The sequence below is a fragment of the Juglans regia genome, chromosome 2 (genome assembly GCF_001411555.2).
Source record: "Juglans regia cultivar Chandler chromosome 2, Walnut 2.0, whole genome shotgun sequence".
NCBI lineage: Eukaryota > Viridiplantae > Streptophyta > Magnoliopsida > Fagales > Juglandaceae > Juglans > Juglans regia.
In genome coordinates this window covers 28,793,620-28,810,994 of record NC_049902.1, presented here as the reverse complement: position 1 = coordinate 28,810,994, position 17,375 = coordinate 28,793,620, and the positions used below count along the sequence as shown (strand labels likewise).

The 17,375-nt window shown below is 35.3% G+C and overlaps 3 protein-coding genes across 3 annotated transcripts; 2 read left to right on the top strand and 1 right to left on the bottom strand.

Annotated features, from left to right (window-relative positions):
- Nucleotides 1-823: 823 nt before the first annotated feature.
- On the top strand, nucleotides 824-3,371 carry LOC109002065 (short-chain dehydrogenase TIC 32 A, chloroplastic-like). Its single transcript, XM_018979650.2, has 8 exons — nucleotides 824-1,310; nucleotides 1,430-1,661; nucleotides 1,859-1,938; nucleotides 2,035-2,191; nucleotides 2,348-2,429; nucleotides 2,593-2,680; nucleotides 2,787-2,833; nucleotides 2,974-3,371. Exons 1-8 carry the CDS (start codon nucleotides 1,187-1,189, stop codon nucleotides 3,172-3,174), a joined length of 1,011 nt encoding a protein of 336 aa, XP_018835195.1. The 5' UTR covers nucleotides 824-1,186; the 3' UTR covers nucleotides 3,175-3,371.
- Nucleotides 3,372-6,069: 2,698 nt separating this feature from the next.
- LOC109002063 (methyltransferase-like protein 17, mitochondrial) lies at nucleotides 6,070-11,101 on the top strand. The gene is made up of 12 exons (XM_018979649.2): nucleotides 6,070-6,282; nucleotides 6,369-6,637; nucleotides 6,963-7,036; nucleotides 7,160-7,254; nucleotides 7,834-7,931; nucleotides 8,113-8,196; nucleotides 8,605-8,685; nucleotides 8,811-8,894; nucleotides 8,967-9,062; nucleotides 9,923-10,005; nucleotides 10,259-10,347; nucleotides 10,554-11,101. Exons 1-12 carry the CDS (start codon nucleotides 6,150-6,152, stop codon nucleotides 10,910-10,912), a joined length of 1,545 nt encoding a protein of 514 aa, XP_018835194.1. The 5' UTR covers nucleotides 6,070-6,149; the 3' UTR covers nucleotides 10,913-11,101.
- A 3,572-nt stretch (nucleotides 11,102-14,673) lies between these two features.
- Nucleotides 14,674-15,900, bottom strand: LOC109002060 (transcription repressor MYB5-like). The gene is made up of 2 exons (XM_018979644.2): nucleotides 15,768-15,900; nucleotides 14,674-15,585 (listed from the first exon to the last, which is right to left on the bottom strand). The coding sequence occupies exons 1-2, from the start codon at nucleotides 15,898-15,900 to the stop codon at nucleotides 14,864-14,866; spliced, it is 855 nt and encodes a 284-aa protein (XP_018835189.1). The 3' UTR covers nucleotides 14,674-14,863.
- Between the last annotated feature and the right edge of the window lie 1,475 nt (nucleotides 15,901-17,375).

Genomic DNA, 17,375 nt, shown 5'->3' with positions numbered 1-17,375 from the left:
ATCTTATATACAAAAACAAACTATGCTACCCATTCTTTCTTAAATTTAACATTTATTTTATAAGTGTATATTTTTATTTAAAAATCTTTACACATTATTTATATTATATAATTTAATTTATAAAATTTAAAATTTATCTTTAAAATTAAATTATATTACGTAAATAAAATTATTAATTCAAGAAAGATGTTTACATTGAGATTTTAAGAAAGTGAAAACTTGAATTGACTTAGTTTGATTAAAATATCAGATTGTAAATTTGTTCTTTAATTTTAAAGTAAATCTAACATTTTACATCTAGCCAAGTCAATTTATATCTAACACTTTTATTTATTAACTTAAATATTTTCTTATAATTTAAAGAAGTGTTACATGCAATTTTAAGATGTTAAAATCTGCATAATCATTTTAAAAAAAAAAAAATTTGAGGTCCCTTGTAATTATAAAAAGGTAATCTTTTCATGCGGATCTGTCTCACATAAAATTGTTTTTCAAAAAATATGAATCTTTTTTCTGAACCAATAAAATCTTCAGATTTTTTAATCAAGAAACTCTTTGGATTAAGTGATAGATAATTTTATTTTTAATTATTTCATCAAGTCGGATGATGTAATATAGACAAATGTTTATGAGACTAATATAGCATGATTATCAAGATTTTATCATTTTCCTTGTATTTTCTAAAATAAGAAAATACAATCGGATAATATTTAGAGATATTTTTAAACCCATACCATTAAACAAGAAAATCAGACATATCTATTAATCTTGGATTATACCGACTAATAAACAGCTTTAAACCCAATCATGCATCAATTTTTTGCCAATCAATCCCTGACAAATTTATGTGATGGTGATCCTCTCTCTCTCTCTCACTCACGGATTCTCCACCCAGCTATGCATCATAAAATCCCACAAAAAGATTCCTTCCTTCGTTTGTCCCTGCAACCTCTCTCTTCCTCTCTAGATTGATCGCAGACGCACGGATACAGAGTAACAGAGTAAATGCAGAGCGGCGTAGGCTGCAGAAGAAGCCTGGCATAGCACATACTTCAGACTGCAAAATAAGCCCAACACGTACTGGGTTTTTGTGACAGTCCCAACGCCTTTGTCCCCACACACCAGGATCCTTGGTCAACGACGAGCGTCCACCAAACTCTTAACTAGGAAACTTGGGGAAAGAAAAATGCTTGACACCGTGAAATACCTCATAGGTTCCGTCGGAGCGAGCGGCTACGGCTCCAAGTCCACCGCCGAGCAAGTCACTAAGAGCAGCTCCGATCTGCGCTCCGTCACGGCCATTATCACAGGTAATCTTTTTGTACATCCCACATTCATAGCCGTCGAATCATCACAACCGGTGAACTCGGCCTATTTGCGTTTAACGTGTGGTTTTTCTGATTTTTGTGTGCTTCAACTTTCACCACAGGCGCTACGTCAGGGATCGGTGCCGAGACGGCTCGTGCTCTGGCCAAGGGAGGGGCGAGGCTGGTCCTCCCGGCTCGAAACCTCAAGGCTGCTGAGGAAGCCAAGGCTCGTATTGTGTCGGAGTGTCCCGAGTCGGAGATTGTTGTCATGCCGCTCGATCTTAGCTCTCTTGGTTCTGTCCGAAACTTCGTCTCCGAGTTCGAGTCCCTCGATTTGCCTCTGAATCTCCTCATGTAAGTGCCTCAGAAGCCCTTCTTTTTTTTAGTTGCTTCTTTTCTTCTTTGAATATTGTATACTTGCCGAGAAAACAGAGGGATCGAAAAGAAACTCCTTTTGTTTTTTCTCTATTGGGTTTCGTTACATTTTACATAGTTTATCGGCAGCCTGTAAGTACTGAACTGGAATAACCCAGTTTTGTACTTGATCTCAGAAACAACGCCGGCAAGTTTGCTCACGAGCATGCAATTTCTGAAGACGGAATCGAAATGACTTTTGCCACTAATTATTTAGGTAAGCTATTAAAATACATCATAGGCAATAATATTGTAGATTTTAGCAATGAATTATAGCCAACATAACGAAATATTTTTCGGTGAATTCTTGCAGGTCATTTTCTGTTGACGAAGCTGTTGCTGAACAGAATGATTGAGACGGCGAAAAACACCGGCGTTCAAGGCCGGATAGTGAACGTGTCCTCGGGCATTCACGGCTGGTTTTCCGGTGACATGATCGGATATCTTGGTCTGATAACACGAAACAAGAGGTGAAGAACTAGAAAAAAAAAATGGAAAATGAAATATTGGTAACTGTAAATTATCTGTAATAATAAGACCGATTGTATACACAAGTTGTTGTTGTCACACAGTACAATAACTTCTGTTTTTGACTTTCTGTATATAATTTGCCTCGGTTTATTCAGCCATTACGACGCGACACGTGCTTACGCGCTCTCGAAGCTCGCCAACGTTTTGCACACCAAGGAACTTGCTCGGAGACTGAAGGTATAGTTAGAGATTGCTTGATCAAGTATTATTAAAGACAGAAGAAAACAAATTAAAGGAAAAAGTGAATATTTGTTCTTTTCTTTCTTCTTGTTCAGATTGTCTTGAAACAACCATTTCTTGAATCTAGTATTATAATAATAATAATAATAATAATTTGCAGCAAATGGAGGCCAACGTGACTGCGAATTGTGTTCATCCGGGAATAGTGAGAACCGGACTCACTAGAGAACGCGAAGGCCTAGTCACAGGTTGAAGAAGATTATCATCACGATCAATCTCTTTTAAAACCCAAAACATTCAAACTTTACTGTTTTCGTCTGAAAATTCCTGAATTTCTCTGACATATATATGCAGATTTGGCTTTCTTCTTCGCTTCCAAGCTCTTGAAGACAATTCCTCAGGTACGTACGTAATTGGAGATGTTATAAGATTCCAAAAAAAACTTACCCTTTGCTAGCTTTACAGTGGCTTCTGGGAAAACCATGTATATATATATATATATATGTATGATGGGTGGGGTGCGATATGTATTATATTGTAGGCTGCTGCTACGACTTGTTACGTGGCGACTCATCCGAGACTTTTGAATGTGTCCGGGAAGTACTTTGCCGACTGCAATGAAGCTTCAACATCGAAACTGGGATACAACTCAGCCGAAGCGGCACGGCTATGGTCTGCTTCCGAGATCATGGTTTCTAAAGACCCTAAATTAGTTTTTGATCCACTCAACGCCCTAGTTTAAAAGCATATATAATATATATATATAAGAGTAGAGCAAAGATAAGTAAGGAAAAAGAGAGAGAGAGAGAGACAGAGACAGAGAAAGGAAAATACACACTAGAATCTAGATCAAGAAATATATGTTGTAGACAGCTGTGTAAGGTATAGATAATTAGACACGATCTTTCATTTGTATGTATAAAGATATATATGTATATATATATTATATATATATGTGGGCTTCTTATTTGGTAGCTCTCCATATATGTTAAAGCTTATAAGGTTGTTTAGGTTTATCATGAAATGGGTTTGGGTTAGAATAATAATAATATTGATGGTGTTAGATTAGATCATTGCTATAATGACACAATGATTATGGGAGCTGTATATATATATATATATATATATAGAGAGAGAGAGAGAGAGAGAGAGAGAGAGATGTTAATGGTTTTGGTTGGAAAAGGAAAGTGCTTGGAAACCCTAACTTTGTTGTCAATAATGCAGAAATAGTACACAGATATTTGATTCTTGGAAGAAAATATGTTTTCTAAATGGACGGTGAAAGGAAAAAAGAAAGGAGCAATAAGAAGGATGGGGTCGATTAGTACCATGTGGTGGTTGAGTTTTGAAGAGTATCTTTGGAGGTGTTGCCCTTCTTGGGGTCCTACTTATAACGTGCTCCGGCGGGTGGGGGATGGGAAGAGCCACGCGTTTGAGGAAAGGAAAGGAAAATCAAAGAGCATTTGGTTGTTTGTTTGTGTACGTACCTCTTGCGTGATACTCAATTATCATCACAACAAATTGTAATTAATCTATTGTTTTTAATGGTAATTCTCCGCACATATACCATCTAATTCATTTAATAGTAATATCTGATTTGTAAGATTTAAATTTTGAAATCTATATTTTATATTAAATTATGTCTTATTAATATTTTATTATGTGTACTCTATACACCGGTCTAAGAATATATATATATATATATATTTTAATGATATGAGTTGGAGAATTTGGATTATAAGAGACGAATAACTTTAAGAATGGAGTTTTAAAAATTATGATTTTGTATTATGTATCCTTTACCATTTTCAGAAGATGTTAATTTTTTTTTATTTAATTGTAATCACATTTTTGAATAGGTGCGATAAATCAAGAATAAAATTGAAATAAAAGTTAAAAATAAAATAAACAACTAAAATCAACTAAATTTGAAAAACCACTTAAAAATGAAATTTTAAAAAAATGGGTTCCTTTTTTTTTTTTTTTTTAAATATAGGAAATCAACAAACTTCATTCGAGATAACAATTATAGACATTTACCAAAACAAATGGCTTGAGAAAAAAAAGTCTAGAATTCAATCCCACAACATCTCAATACTATCAACCCTCCAAGAATTATGGGCAAGCTGATGATGTGATATCCCATATGATAAAGATAAGTGTTAGGTGGTGAATGAGATCTTACATTGCTTGGGCTACGTTGTTTGAGAAGGAAAAATTATTGTTCTTCATAAGGTTCCAATGGAACTCTAATTGTATTATTGACTAGTCATTTTAGAGTATAGATCATATGGTTTTGCCATTCTATTGGGGCGTTACAAATGAACTGTCATATTCTCCTCCCTATACACATGATTAAAAGAACAAGTACCAAAACAATCCTTAAAGTCTTTGAACTTCTCTAAAAAGCACACCAAGAATTGAATCCGCTATATTATTTTGCTTAAGGACTCCACCAATAGCTAGCAATCGCTTTCAACTATAATACTTGATATGCCCATAGTTGAACACAATTGTAGTCCTCGAAATACAGCTAATAGTTCAATAGTTTCTGACTTTCTGGACTCTCAACTTCATTTTCAACCTTCCTTGCAGCCATAACCACATTTCCTGCTTCATCTCGAAGAATCACTCCAATTCCTGCCTTATGAAGATCACCAAACATAGTCCCATCCATGTTAAGCTTTAGCACATCACTGGAGGTGGTTTCCAACTGAGATGGTTTTTAAGCTGAACATGAGATTTTACTTTAACTTCCTTGCAACTTTTCATTAGGCCCAAAGCATAATTTGTCACATGTCTTGAACTCAAACTTTACTTTTCAAACTCCATCTTGTTCCTTATGTACTAGAATCCCCAAGCCAAGTTGAAAAATAAACCCAATCTGTTATACTCCTTCCCCTTAACAAGCTGCAAAGCCAAATCAAAGACCTTAAGGCTTGTATTACTATCCAAATTAGGGAAAAACTCTTACCATAATTCTCTAATTTGAATGCAACTAATGACAGCATGATGAAGATCTTCCACCGGATGCAAATAGAAACTGCATTTCACATCTAATATAACCTACTTCTTTAGCAAATTTTCCTTAGTAGGATGTCCTTCTTTACAAGCATGCCATGCAAACACTTTAATTTTATTGGGTACACTCATCTTCCACAAGGCCTTCCACAAACCCTGCTGCCTACTTATATTGGAGGATTCTGCTGAGGAATTCCTCTTCTGATCAGTTATGATAAATCTGTAGCAGTTTTTAACAGAAAACTTTCCAATAGAGATTTGCTGTGTTCCCAATATCAAACTCAAAGATTCTAATCTTAAAATTTATGAAATAATCTTCCTAGTAAAAGGTTGTTGAAGAAGGCTAACAAAAGAAAAAGTGATAATTAGTTCTTAAAAAAAGAAAGTGATGGTTTGAATTTCCCACTGATTAAAAAAAAAAAAAAAAAGTGAACCTAAATCGGGCCTGTGATATTTGTGATTTGAATAGGATTCCTTGGGTCGAGCTGAGGAATCTGGATCACAGAACAAGCCTAGCTTGGTTGACCATATATTCGGCCCATCAATAAAATATCGGATCCTCTTCCAGCCCGAAACCGCTAAAACCCTACTCTATTCTGCCCATCATCCAGAAGAATTCAAGAACAGCAAAAAAAGACCTGCTCTTTCTCGCAGCATCACCAAGGACTAGGAAACTCCTCGATCCCCACCAAGAAAATGACGAGTTTTTTACCCGAGACCTCCCGAAAAATCTTCACCCCTGAAGCCCTCCGCTCCGCTGCCAAACAGTCCCAGCGCTGCCTCGTCGTCCCCGTCCACCTCCGCCGCGCCATCAAGAAATACCTTCGAGGTACACTCATTTCCTGATACGTGTACGAATACTTACACTTATCTGTAATTAGAATCTAATTGTTTTTTTGGGCGTGTGATTTGCAGAGCAAGAGGAGCCGCACGTGAAGAGGAAGGTGCTGCGGCTGTCGGAGTCGCTCAATGCAATCAAGGAAGTGAACTCGCAGCTGGTGACGACGTCGTCTAGAGAGCTTGTAGAGGACCCACTTAAGTCTTCGGAGCAGTCAAAGCAGCGGTGGAAGATCAAGAGCTCCTACGGCGACATTGGGTTCAAGTACAGGGACGATGAGACCATTGCCTACGTCGCGTCGAGAATGCCCGCCGTGTTCTCCGCTTGTTACCGGGTTCTCAAGGAGGTATATATTATCGTGTGGTGCAGAGTTAAAGAAAGAAGATTTATTGAAATGGGTGGTTATGCGGGTAAATAGTTGTGGTTCTTCATTTTTCTGTTTGGTTGCTGAGAAAATTGTGAAATGAGGAGGGAAGTTTGGATTTTGATACTTATGTACCTGCTTTCTGTTTGAGAATAGTTAAGAGCGGAACTTTTTTTTTTAGGCTTATCTGGGTGAAAGGTTTTAGTTGTTTCGAGTTCTATTTGTTTTGGAAGTCAATGAAGCTTTTGGGATTTGAATATTTGAGTTTATTCGTCTGTTATAATTTTGTGTGCCTTTTGTTTTTTAGGTTCGTAGAAGGCTACCGGGTTTCTCTCCGGCTAGAGTGTTGGATTTTGGTGCTGGAACGGGTTCAGCTTTCTGGTGAAAAGCTCGTTCAGTTGTTTCCCAATATGGTTACCTGCATACTGAGATGCATATTAGTTTAATTTCATCTTTAGTAGCTGAGTTTGTGGTGACATCAGACATGAACAAACATTGTTGCAGGGCACTGCGAGAAGTCTGGCCAGAGTCTCTGGAGAAAATTAATTTAGTAGAGCCATCCCAGTCGATGCAGCGTGCCGGCCGGAGCCTCATACAAGGTAACTGATGCTTTTATCTTTTCGAATAGTTGATGTTTCTTTGAGATCATTATATTATTTATATTTCAAAGACGGCTTTGGAAACTATGACAAATCAATATTCCCATAGTGAATAACAATAAAATTTAATAGCTTACAATGAAATCATGAATCAGAATAGGTCATAACGATTTGCACTAGGTGTGCATTGCGTGTAAAACTTTTATGTAGTCATATTGCTTATTATTTAATGGATCCTGATTTCTTTTTGCTTCCAATTTCAAAACTTTAAATCTCCAATAATGATGATGAGGATGAAATTATCTAACTTATCAAAAATAACAAAATAATGATGATGGTGACTCAAGAGTATGGTACTGAAACCCAGAATGTCATTCTTGAATAGTTTTGCCTTTTTCCTAAAAAATGTTAAGTTGGCGATATAAGCGGGTTTCTTTTGATTAAGGTGGTTTTACTAGGTTTCTCTTTGTGCCAATTCTATATTACTAGAACAAAAGAGGATTCCCTGGAAGTTCATTTAATCAAGAGGGTCATGTGCCCAAGCAAAACTCTGTGATTTATATGTTAAAATTCTTATAGGTCTGAAGAACCTGCCACTTATTCATGGTTATGATAGCATTCAAGCGCTTACTAAAAGCATCAAAAAGTCAGAGAGAGAACATGACCTTGTAATTGCTGTAAGTTCTATTCTTCAACTTTTCTTCCTGGTAAAGTTTTAGCAAGTTATTTGTATTTGCCTTGGCATGACTATAGGAAGCAGCATGTTTGTATTTTAAGTACTGTACTTAGGTAATCTTTCATCACATGTGGCCATCTCCTGCTTCTAATTCATGTTTAATGTCCCTTACTCGGGTGAAGTCCTACGTGCTTGGGGAGATACCGTCACTGAAGGATAGAATTACTGTAGTACGCCAGCTTTGGGATCTTACACAGGATGTTTTGGTATGATTTCTGGCTTATGGAAAGTTTCATATTTCATGCATGCATGGCACATATTGCTTTGGTTTTCAGCCATTGTGCTTAATGGAAACAATGCTCATGATTTCCTGTCTTTAATATATCGATCCTAGAATGTATTAGGTGTTCTTTTGTATACTTTCTGTGGACACGGGTTATGCCGATTTCATTCGTATCAATAAAATTTACCCTACTTATAAAGAAAAAAAATGCATGCACGGCACATAGATGGCGATGATGATCTTACATTACTGATGAGTTTTTTAATTTAATTTTTTTCACCAAAGTTTTTTTTTTTTTTTAAATTTAGTTTTTATTTTGGAACTTGTCACTTTGTCAGCATTCAAGTCTAATTTTCTCCATTTTTTTCCCTTCAAATCCAAATGTGAACAGGTTTTAGTTGAGCCTGGAACACCGCAAGGATATAACATCATATCTCAAATGCGATCTCATATATTATGGATGGAGAATAGGGTAATCTGATCTCATATAGTTAGTTGTCTATTCAATATTTGTTGCATAAATCATTTGTTTCCGATTTGATACTGTGCTTCTTTTAATCCCTGCTCATGTATAGTGGCATATTCATGACTTCTTAGAAATGCCGTAAATCTAAAGCTGCAAACATAGCTTCAAAGGACTTGGTGGTGGCTCAAAAAAGTAGTGCATTTATAGTTGCTCCTGTGAGTATGATAGTTCTATGTGTCTCTGTCTCTGTTTCTCTCTTTCTCTCTCATAAAGTCCTCTTGATGCAGTGTCCTCATGATGGGCCATGTCCATTGGCAAAAACCAGTAAATACTGTCATTTTGTCCAGCGCTTGGAGAGGACATCATCACAACGTGCCTACAAGGTTCCTCCCTAAATAATCTTTATGCTATACACTCTTTGCCCCTGAAAGATTTATTTGGCTACCATTAATTGAATGTCAATACAGATGTTGGGGTTGGCACATGTTCAAGCATCACATCTAGTCGGTTTCCCAGTTTTGTTTTCCTAAAAAAGTTGTTCAAGTGTCCACTTTTTTCTGATAAATCCTAGGATATCTCTATGCACCATATCATGCCCAATATGAGTGGGTACTCATTTTAAATATATGTGAATGAGAAAGAAACTTAGAACAAACTAGGAAGTCAGTCCTATGTTCCTTTGCTTAGTTAAGCTATTTGATAAGTGGGCCAATCTGTCACTTCATTTTTTCCTAGTATGAGATGTCGTATTTTGGACACAGCTTCCTAGCACTTCTCAAGTTTTTAGTGTGAAGTTGATTGTGTGGTAGTTGTAGATCAAGAGCTGTCAATGGATGAGCTCAGAAACTTATTTTTCGATAATTTACTCCATTGGTCGATTGTAATTGATTTTCATGGCATGGCGTTTCATGAATTCCTTGTATCACTAAACTAGCATGCTTTGATGTTGCTCTTGTATGTGTCCCGTATACTTGGGCACTTGCCTATTCTTATGATCAATAAAATATTGTTTACCGGTAAAAAATAAAGATCTATGTGGTAGTTGTTATAGATTCATCCGAGAAATTGGACAAATTGTATTGTTCTCTCCCCATGTGCAAGTTGTTTTATACTTATTTATGCAATGCTTCTAGTTCTCAGAAGCAATACCTTTCTTTTTAAAAAATTAGGTAAACTGAGGGCATTAAGGGAATCAATATGTCACTAATGTTACCTTCTTTCTTATCAATGACTGTTTTTGTAGCGTTCCAAGGGGGAGCCACCTTTACGTGGCTTTGAGGATGAGAAATTTTGTTTTGTTGTTATCAGACGAGGACAAAGACCAAGGTGACTACGCATATATTTATGCACAATAAACCATTTAGCTAATGATTTTTTTCCTGAGAATGAAAGAAAGTTTTATAACATTTTTGTACCAAGTTGATTATTGATTACAGGTTCTTTCTGTAATCTGTATGTGAGCGTATCTACACGGAATTGTGCAAATCCAATTCCTCAATTTTTATTTTTTTTAATATGTCGCCCACCCTGCAGCTCCTTCAAGGCCTTAGTATTTTATGTGACTGTTTAATCTGATTAGGGAACCTTGGCCTCTTGATGGCACGGAGTTTGAGACATTGAAGGAGCAGCAGGCGAAAAGAAATCCAGAAGATCTTGAAATTGAATATGGTACATCTGGACACTGTATTTCCCATGCAAATCTCTCTAAGAACTTCATAATCAGAACATGTCAATCAGAACCTGTCTTTGCTATGATGTGATTACTAATTTACTGCATGTGTTTATCAACTTGCATACACAGTATTGGAGTGCATTCTGGGAAATTTTGAATTTTGATTTTGATTTCTCTGACGGTTTTTTTCTTATCTTGATAGAGGACCTAATTAAGTTACAACAAGAAGCTGATGATAATCCATATGAACAAGTGGATCCATCTACGTATGATTCTGATGCTATGGAAAGTGATGCTCAGGAAGAGGATGAAGGAGAAGAACAAGAGGAAGAGGAACAAGAACAAGAAGAAACAACCTCTGCTGATCTTGGGGGTGGATGGGGCAGGATTATCTTTCCATCTGTTCGACGGGGCAGGCAGGTTACAATGGACATCTGTCGATCAACCAAACGAGATTGCTCTGAGGGTTCATTCGAGCGTTTGGTCATCACAAAGAGTAAGAATCCTACATTACATCACCAGGCCCGCAAATCTCTCTGGGGTGACTTGTGGCCCTTTTGAAGTTATGAAGTGTATTTACTTTTTTGACTCAGTAATCACTAAAGAGAATGCAAACCAAATTTTGATGTTGAGTTTTATGTTCATTTTCTAGTTGCCCTTTGTATAATAGTCTTAAGATGGGAAACAAAAAAAAAAAATGTATGTAATTGAGGACAGGGTTAGATTAGATGATGATGTTGGAAGCAAAAAGATTAGATGTATCAAACTAAAGGCATACGTCTTACAAGTTTTCATTGTGCAATAGAATTCATTTTTTCTCTTTTTGGGAAGTATTTGTGTTTCTGGCTTCGATGACAAAGTTTAAAAGGCTGTCCCAGCATTCCTTCCTTTGGCATATTAGTGCCAAAACAAGATGCTTGGTTACAACTCCAAAGCAATCGGGATATTCCAAGTTTGAAGCCTCAAGATTTTTCAAAATCAACCAAGTGTTGGGTAGCTTTTCCTTGGCATGCAGTTTCCCACTGTTACCGTATAATGGTCCTGGTTAAGATTTGAAATCAGCATGTGGTATGATTCGAGACTGAGGCCGGACCATTATAAATCGGAAAGAGAAATGTTACTCATCATCTTCACACCACACACTAATATATGATTTGTCATTTTTATTAATCTATTTACACCAATATGTTCACATAGCTAGATAGCTCGGTACGTCAGCTAGACAGTGATATCTGTCACAGAACCACCACATCAATACGCAGAGGGCATCTAATAAATGTAACAATATCTAGGTAGCAATCTTATAATAATTTTCCTTGAATTGCTGATCTCCTTTGTTTCTCAATGCCTAAAAGTTGACTGATCAAACGCCCCTCCCGACAATTGCATCGAAGGAAATTATAACTTCCATCAACTCATGTGCGCCCTGTAATGGCTTATAACTTCTACGCGACAAAAAGCCATCGATCGTTCACTGACTGTGCAAAGCTCAGAAAAATTACCCAACAACGCGTATGCAGTAAGTGCAAATAAAAGACCTACGTACTGGAGATTTCAGCAGCTACCTCTCCCAAAACAGTAATCTATAATAATTAACCAATTAGAATTGCAGCGCAGGATTCATATTTTAGGTGGCAGTTGTCAACCCCAATAAATGAATGAGGTTAATTAAAGACAATACGTCTTGTGTGGCTGATCATATCAATGTTGCAGAACACATACAACTAATCTGCATGAAGTTGAATATTCATGCTTATATTAATGATAGATGCATGAACATGATCACTTTGACAAATGGGATAAAACCCTTACGTTTTAAGATCATGTAAGCTTTATTATTTGTCAAGTAGCTGCATGCATTAGCATGAAACACGTACGCATAACTCATGCTGCACGGTAGGTTAGGTACTTGAGAAGATCGATGATGTTAATTAATGATCATGATGGGCCCATGAATGAACATGTTCAACCTTTGTTAATGTTAGAGAAAACCAGGTCTAATTAATCAGCTCAAGTCATTCTCGATCGAGCTCAAAACTCAACTGATTTATGTCACACGCTACGCATAGACGTACGCTCAAGCTTGCTAGCTTGCACGATAACACATGCAGTAGTTGAGACATGAAGCGGTAGTCATCCATAGGCTCATAGCTTTCTTCATTAGTACGCTTTGGTTGCCCTAATTAATCTGTTCAAGTACTATGCTTTTATAATTATATGCAAACTTACATTACATGATATTATTATATATGTTTCCGGAGATGAATGAGTGATCTTGAAGTGAATAGAATGGGAAATTCAGACCAATGACATATATACTGACAGTTTATGATTAAGGATATACACAATGACGGAACCAGTATATTTTGTGAGGGAAGCCAACTTTTCTATAGCGTAACATATTTATGTAAAATTAAAAAGAGATTAAAAAATTAAAAAAACAAACATAACTATATATAAAAATTAAGTTTCCTATAAAATCTAGATATTTTCATGTCACATTAAACATATAATGATATAATTAAGATCTTAAATAATTCTTTTCGTGCTCAATGAAGTCTAGATAATAAAACCTCTAAACTATTTTTCATATAGATCATCAACATCCTTAAAATGATTTTTCTTGTATGTTCACTTTGGATTCTATATTAAGAAACCTAATATTGTACGATAAAAAAATTTGGGATCCATATTAATAAATTTATTATTTCTCCGAAACTTAGTTTGAATTAATTTTAGTGAGACCATATTCTTGAGAATAAATAATGCATAGAAATTCTACAAAATTTTGGGATGATAGGAAAAGAATTGGAGAGACATTTCTAGGTACATTAAAATTTTAGAGAATTTTAAAGAGCATATGAGGATTATAAATTTTTTTGGGTGCTATTCTCTATATTTATAGAATTATAAATAAAATTTAAGGGGCATTTTGAAATTTCAAAACATTTTGGGGGGAAGGCCAACGTAGGTCCGCCACTGGATATACAGTCCTCGGCCGGGTAAGTGTGTGTTACCCCTTTAGTATTTTTTTTTTTAAATCAAGCTTCATATATATATTAAACAGTTACAAGATACAAGAATCTAAAGGGTGGGAGACCCTAACAGTCATCCTTAAACTAGCTAATACAACAAAAGAAAAAAAAAAGAAAAAAAGAAAAAAAAAATATATGAAACCAATGGCTCTTACTCATTTTCTACTAAGGGAAACTGCTTAAAGCGATTTTTTTGCAATTCGATAAACGGACTATGACACTAGTACTACGACTAAAAATCGCAGTAGATTGTGTTGTGCTGCATTTTGTTGGTCCAATTTGGTTGAAAGAGACGCGCGCTTCATTTTCCTCACGATCTTTGGTTATGATAAGCGGTAACATAAGAAAATAGCAACTGACAAATGGTCCGATATGCTGGTGAATAGTCTTCAATGGCTGTTAAGGCGTGTAGGAATCATGTGCCACTGCTAATGAAAAGACATTTGTTGGATCTACAAGATCCATGGCTGTGGATCACATTTCTACCGCGCGTGGTGGCAAAAAACACATCGTGACGCAGTGGCACATTGATCTCACACGCTACTTGAATGGAAGCGGTTCTTACAGAAGCCAACAGATTGGTAGTTGGAGAGTCTTGTGGAGCCACGCATGACAGTAAAAGGTGGCCGAAAATTAGTAGATCGGCCCATCTCCATGCTATTTCTAGAAAACAAAGGGAAAGGCAGAACAAAAGCCAAAATTGAAAAGTACTGAAGGGAAATAGGAGAGGAGGAGCCGAAGCTCCCATCGCCCTCTAGACAGCAGAGAGTGGAAAAAACAGAACTTACCCTTTTACTATTAATTATGCATGATGCCCCTTTTAGTCCATAGCAAGCATTTTAATTATGCAATGAACTATGATTCATTAATTTCTGTCCATTACTCGTATAAAATATCTTGTACAAATTAACCACTAGTTATATATTTACTGCACGTGAAAAAACTTGGATGATATTATGGTGATGATCGGATAGTGAATTGATATGAAAGTTAAGAGTTGAATAAAATATTGTTAGAATATTATTTTTTAATAATATTATTATTTTTAGAGTTAAAAATTTTGAATTATTTATTATATTTTGTATAAAAATTTGATAAAGTTGTAATAATTAGATGAAAATTTTTTCAACCAGACATAAAAGCTCTTTTTTATATATATAATAAGATAAGTTGGGAGTAGTCCCATACCCAATAATTATTAAATAAAAAAATGCATGATATATAGTAGAATATAATGCACTGATCAATACCAGAAATATTATTGCATTAAATGCATGCCAGTAATGCTTGTGTAAACTACTAAGAAGGATGGGAAGGGTAGCGATGACACTTCAATCTCCACAGCTATTATAATCCAAGTAAATAATAAGCCAAATTCTAACACGTACGTGAAGGACTTGTTATTGCAGTCAGATCAATAAGGAGCCCATGCAGCATGCAATTACTTCGACAAACATATATTGCTGTTATACAATAATCAAATCAACAAGGAATCAACGAATGAGTCCAAAGAGAGTTGATTTTCTGCTTCGAGAAGCTGCTGATATTCCTCGAAAATCTTGTCCAGCAGGTGATCATCTTTTGTGGGTTCAGAAATCTGGCATGAAGGATCAAGGCCATCATAATTATTATCCGCAAATTTACCATCTTTGTCACAAGCCAGCTGATCCTCCTCTCCACCATTAATGACATCTTTGAGATCAGGCCAACACTTCAAAATCTCAGCATGATAAATTCCATCGTTTCCATCTGCATGACTGGATGACCGGCCACTTCCCATACTATCCATACTATAATAAAATTTCCTTGAAATTGAAAGTGGTGAAACTCTCATGGGCTTTGGCAGATGAACTTTGGTCTTTACTACTGTTTCCCTATTTGCAGTACTGTCTTGGTTATGGTTCTTTTGATTCTTGGGATCATCATATCTACCGCGTTTCGGCTCTCTTTTTTGGTTGTTTTGGTTGACTTTTCCTGCGTTCTTGAACCTTTTGCCTAGATGAGAGTTCCAATAGTTCTTTATCTCATTGTCAGTTCGGCCTGGCAATCTTCCGGCGATAAGAGACCAGCGGTTGCCAAGGAGAGAGTGAAGCCGGATAATAAGTTCTTCCTCATCAGATGTGATGTTACCTCGCTTGATATCTGGACGGAGATAGTTCATCCATCTTAGCCTGCAGCTCTTCCCACATCTAAGTAGCCCTTGACCAAGCACAAAACCAAGTATAGATCATCACAACAACACTGAAAGTTCAACTTGCAGTTGCATGCATGCTTATCTCAAAATATTCAATATACATAACAAAAAATGCAGACAAAGTACGAAATTAACAGAAACATGAATACTTAGTTCATGTATTTGAGGTCTTGACTCAGAGGAATACCTGCTTTTTTAGGTAAAGATCTCCAGTGGCCTTCACCATGAGCCTGGATATAGTTAATAAGCAAAGTGTCTTCAGTGGCAGTCCAAGGACCTCTTTGCAAACCCACTTTTGAACAGCATGGAGCTCTTCCCATTTCTCTCCCTCCCCTTCTATGCCATGCAGATACTATTGGTTCGGAATATATACTTAGATCATTAGCTTTAGAACCATTTTCTTTTTAAAGATTTGGTGTTTAATCATGTAATTGTCAAAGGTCGATCGCATGATGCGTAATGGATAGCATTACGTACTATAGTTACGAAAAGAGTTATGTCATATATATATAGTTATTTATATATATATATATATTTTTTACATTTTATTGATTTGATTGGTTAAAATAATTATTTTATATTAAAAAAAAATGCAATCAATATCAAATATACAAAAAATGCTTAAAAATGATTCTACGGTAGAATTTTTATCAGGTGAAAATCTGACTGAACGTTTGGAATCGTCGCGGGAAATAACGTTTCTGTCGGTGGTGTTTATTTTATTTTTTTTTTCCCCTCTACAGAATCTCATAATTTGTATCGAACGAATAAACATGTACATAAGTTGCTAAAAAAAAAAGCCATGTACATAAGTTACAAATGTGGGGCCGGGATATATACATAGAATCCTAGTAAAATATTTTTTTACACAATGCTCTACCAAAATGTTTTTTAATTCAAACACATCAAGTAAAATAAAAAAAAATAAAAATAAAAAAGTATATTTTTATTAAATAATTGTGTAAAATGAAAAATCTAATAAGAGATAAAGCCATTAAAAAAAAAAAAAAAGTGATGTGATCATTCATGGGTGAGAGAGAGACGTGAAGGTAGTGGCCATAGCTAATGTATAGGTCCTAATATTAAAGCTAGTACCATTAATACTATAAATGCAGCTTAATTTCTTACGATGTAATAATATCTCAACCACTCCGAGGAAAAAAAAAAAAGTTTTGTTATTTATTATTTCTATACATTATATACTATATATTATATTTATTTTAATTTTTTTATTTTATTTTTTTAAAATTAATTAAATTTTTTTACTTATTATTTATATACTATATATTTAATAAAAAAATTTAAAAATTAAAAAATTATATGTAGTGGGTAAAGTATGTTTGAGGGATTGCTTAACATATGGTCATCATATAGACACGTCATCATATGTTTCTTGCTTCCATTGGAGCCACAAAGTCCCCCCAACCCCCCCCGGCGGCGCGTACTGTGCCAATGGGAATGTATCATTTTTACAAGAAAAATGATAGTTATAAATGTAAATGTATAAATATTGTGTAATTATTTTGATAAAAGTGAATAATTATAAGATTTACATAAAAAAAAATTAATTTGTTAATAATAAACTTTACTTTTTTTTTAAAGCGACTGTAAGATACTTGTGCATTATACGACTGTATGTAGCATTACTCTTTTCACAATCCAGTATGCGACAATTCATTTATAATGATGTTATTTGAGTAATACTACTCATCATCTCAATTTTCATTATCCTTTTATCATTTTTATGATGTGATATTTAGATGATTAGAAATTATTTATTATATTTTATTTATGA

Coding starts and splice junctions, on each gene's coding strand:
- LOC109002065 (XM_018979650.2), top strand. CDS start 1,187: ATGCTTGACACCGTGAAATACCTCATAGGTTCCGTCGGAGCGAGCGGC. Junction 1,662..1,858: donor TTGCCTCTGAATCTCCTCAT/GTAAGTGCCTCA, acceptor ACTTGATCTCAG/AAACAACGCCGGCAAGTTTG. Junction 1,939..2,034: donor TTTTGCCACTAATTATTTAG/GTAAGCTATTAA, acceptor GAATTCTTGCAG/GTCATTTTCTGTTGACGAAG.
- LOC109002063 (XM_018979649.2), top strand. CDS start 6,150: ATGACGAGTTTTTTACCCGAGACCTCCCGAAAAATCTTCACCCCTGAA. Junction 7,932..8,112: donor AACATGACCTTGTAATTGCT/GTAAGTTCTATT, acceptor ACTCGGGTGAAG/TCCTACGTGCTTGGGGAGAT. Junction 10,006..10,258: donor AGACGAGGACAAAGACCAAG/GTGACTACGCAT, acceptor TAATCTGATTAG/GGAACCTTGGCCTCTTGATG.
- LOC109002060 (XM_018979644.2), bottom strand. CDS start 15,900: ATGGGAAGAGCTCCATGCTGTTCAAAAGTGGGTTTGCAAAGAGGTCCT. Junction 15,586..15,767: donor ATCTTTACCTAAAAAAGCAG/GTATTCCTCTGA, acceptor TGCTTGGTCAAG/GGCTACTTAGATGTGGGAAG.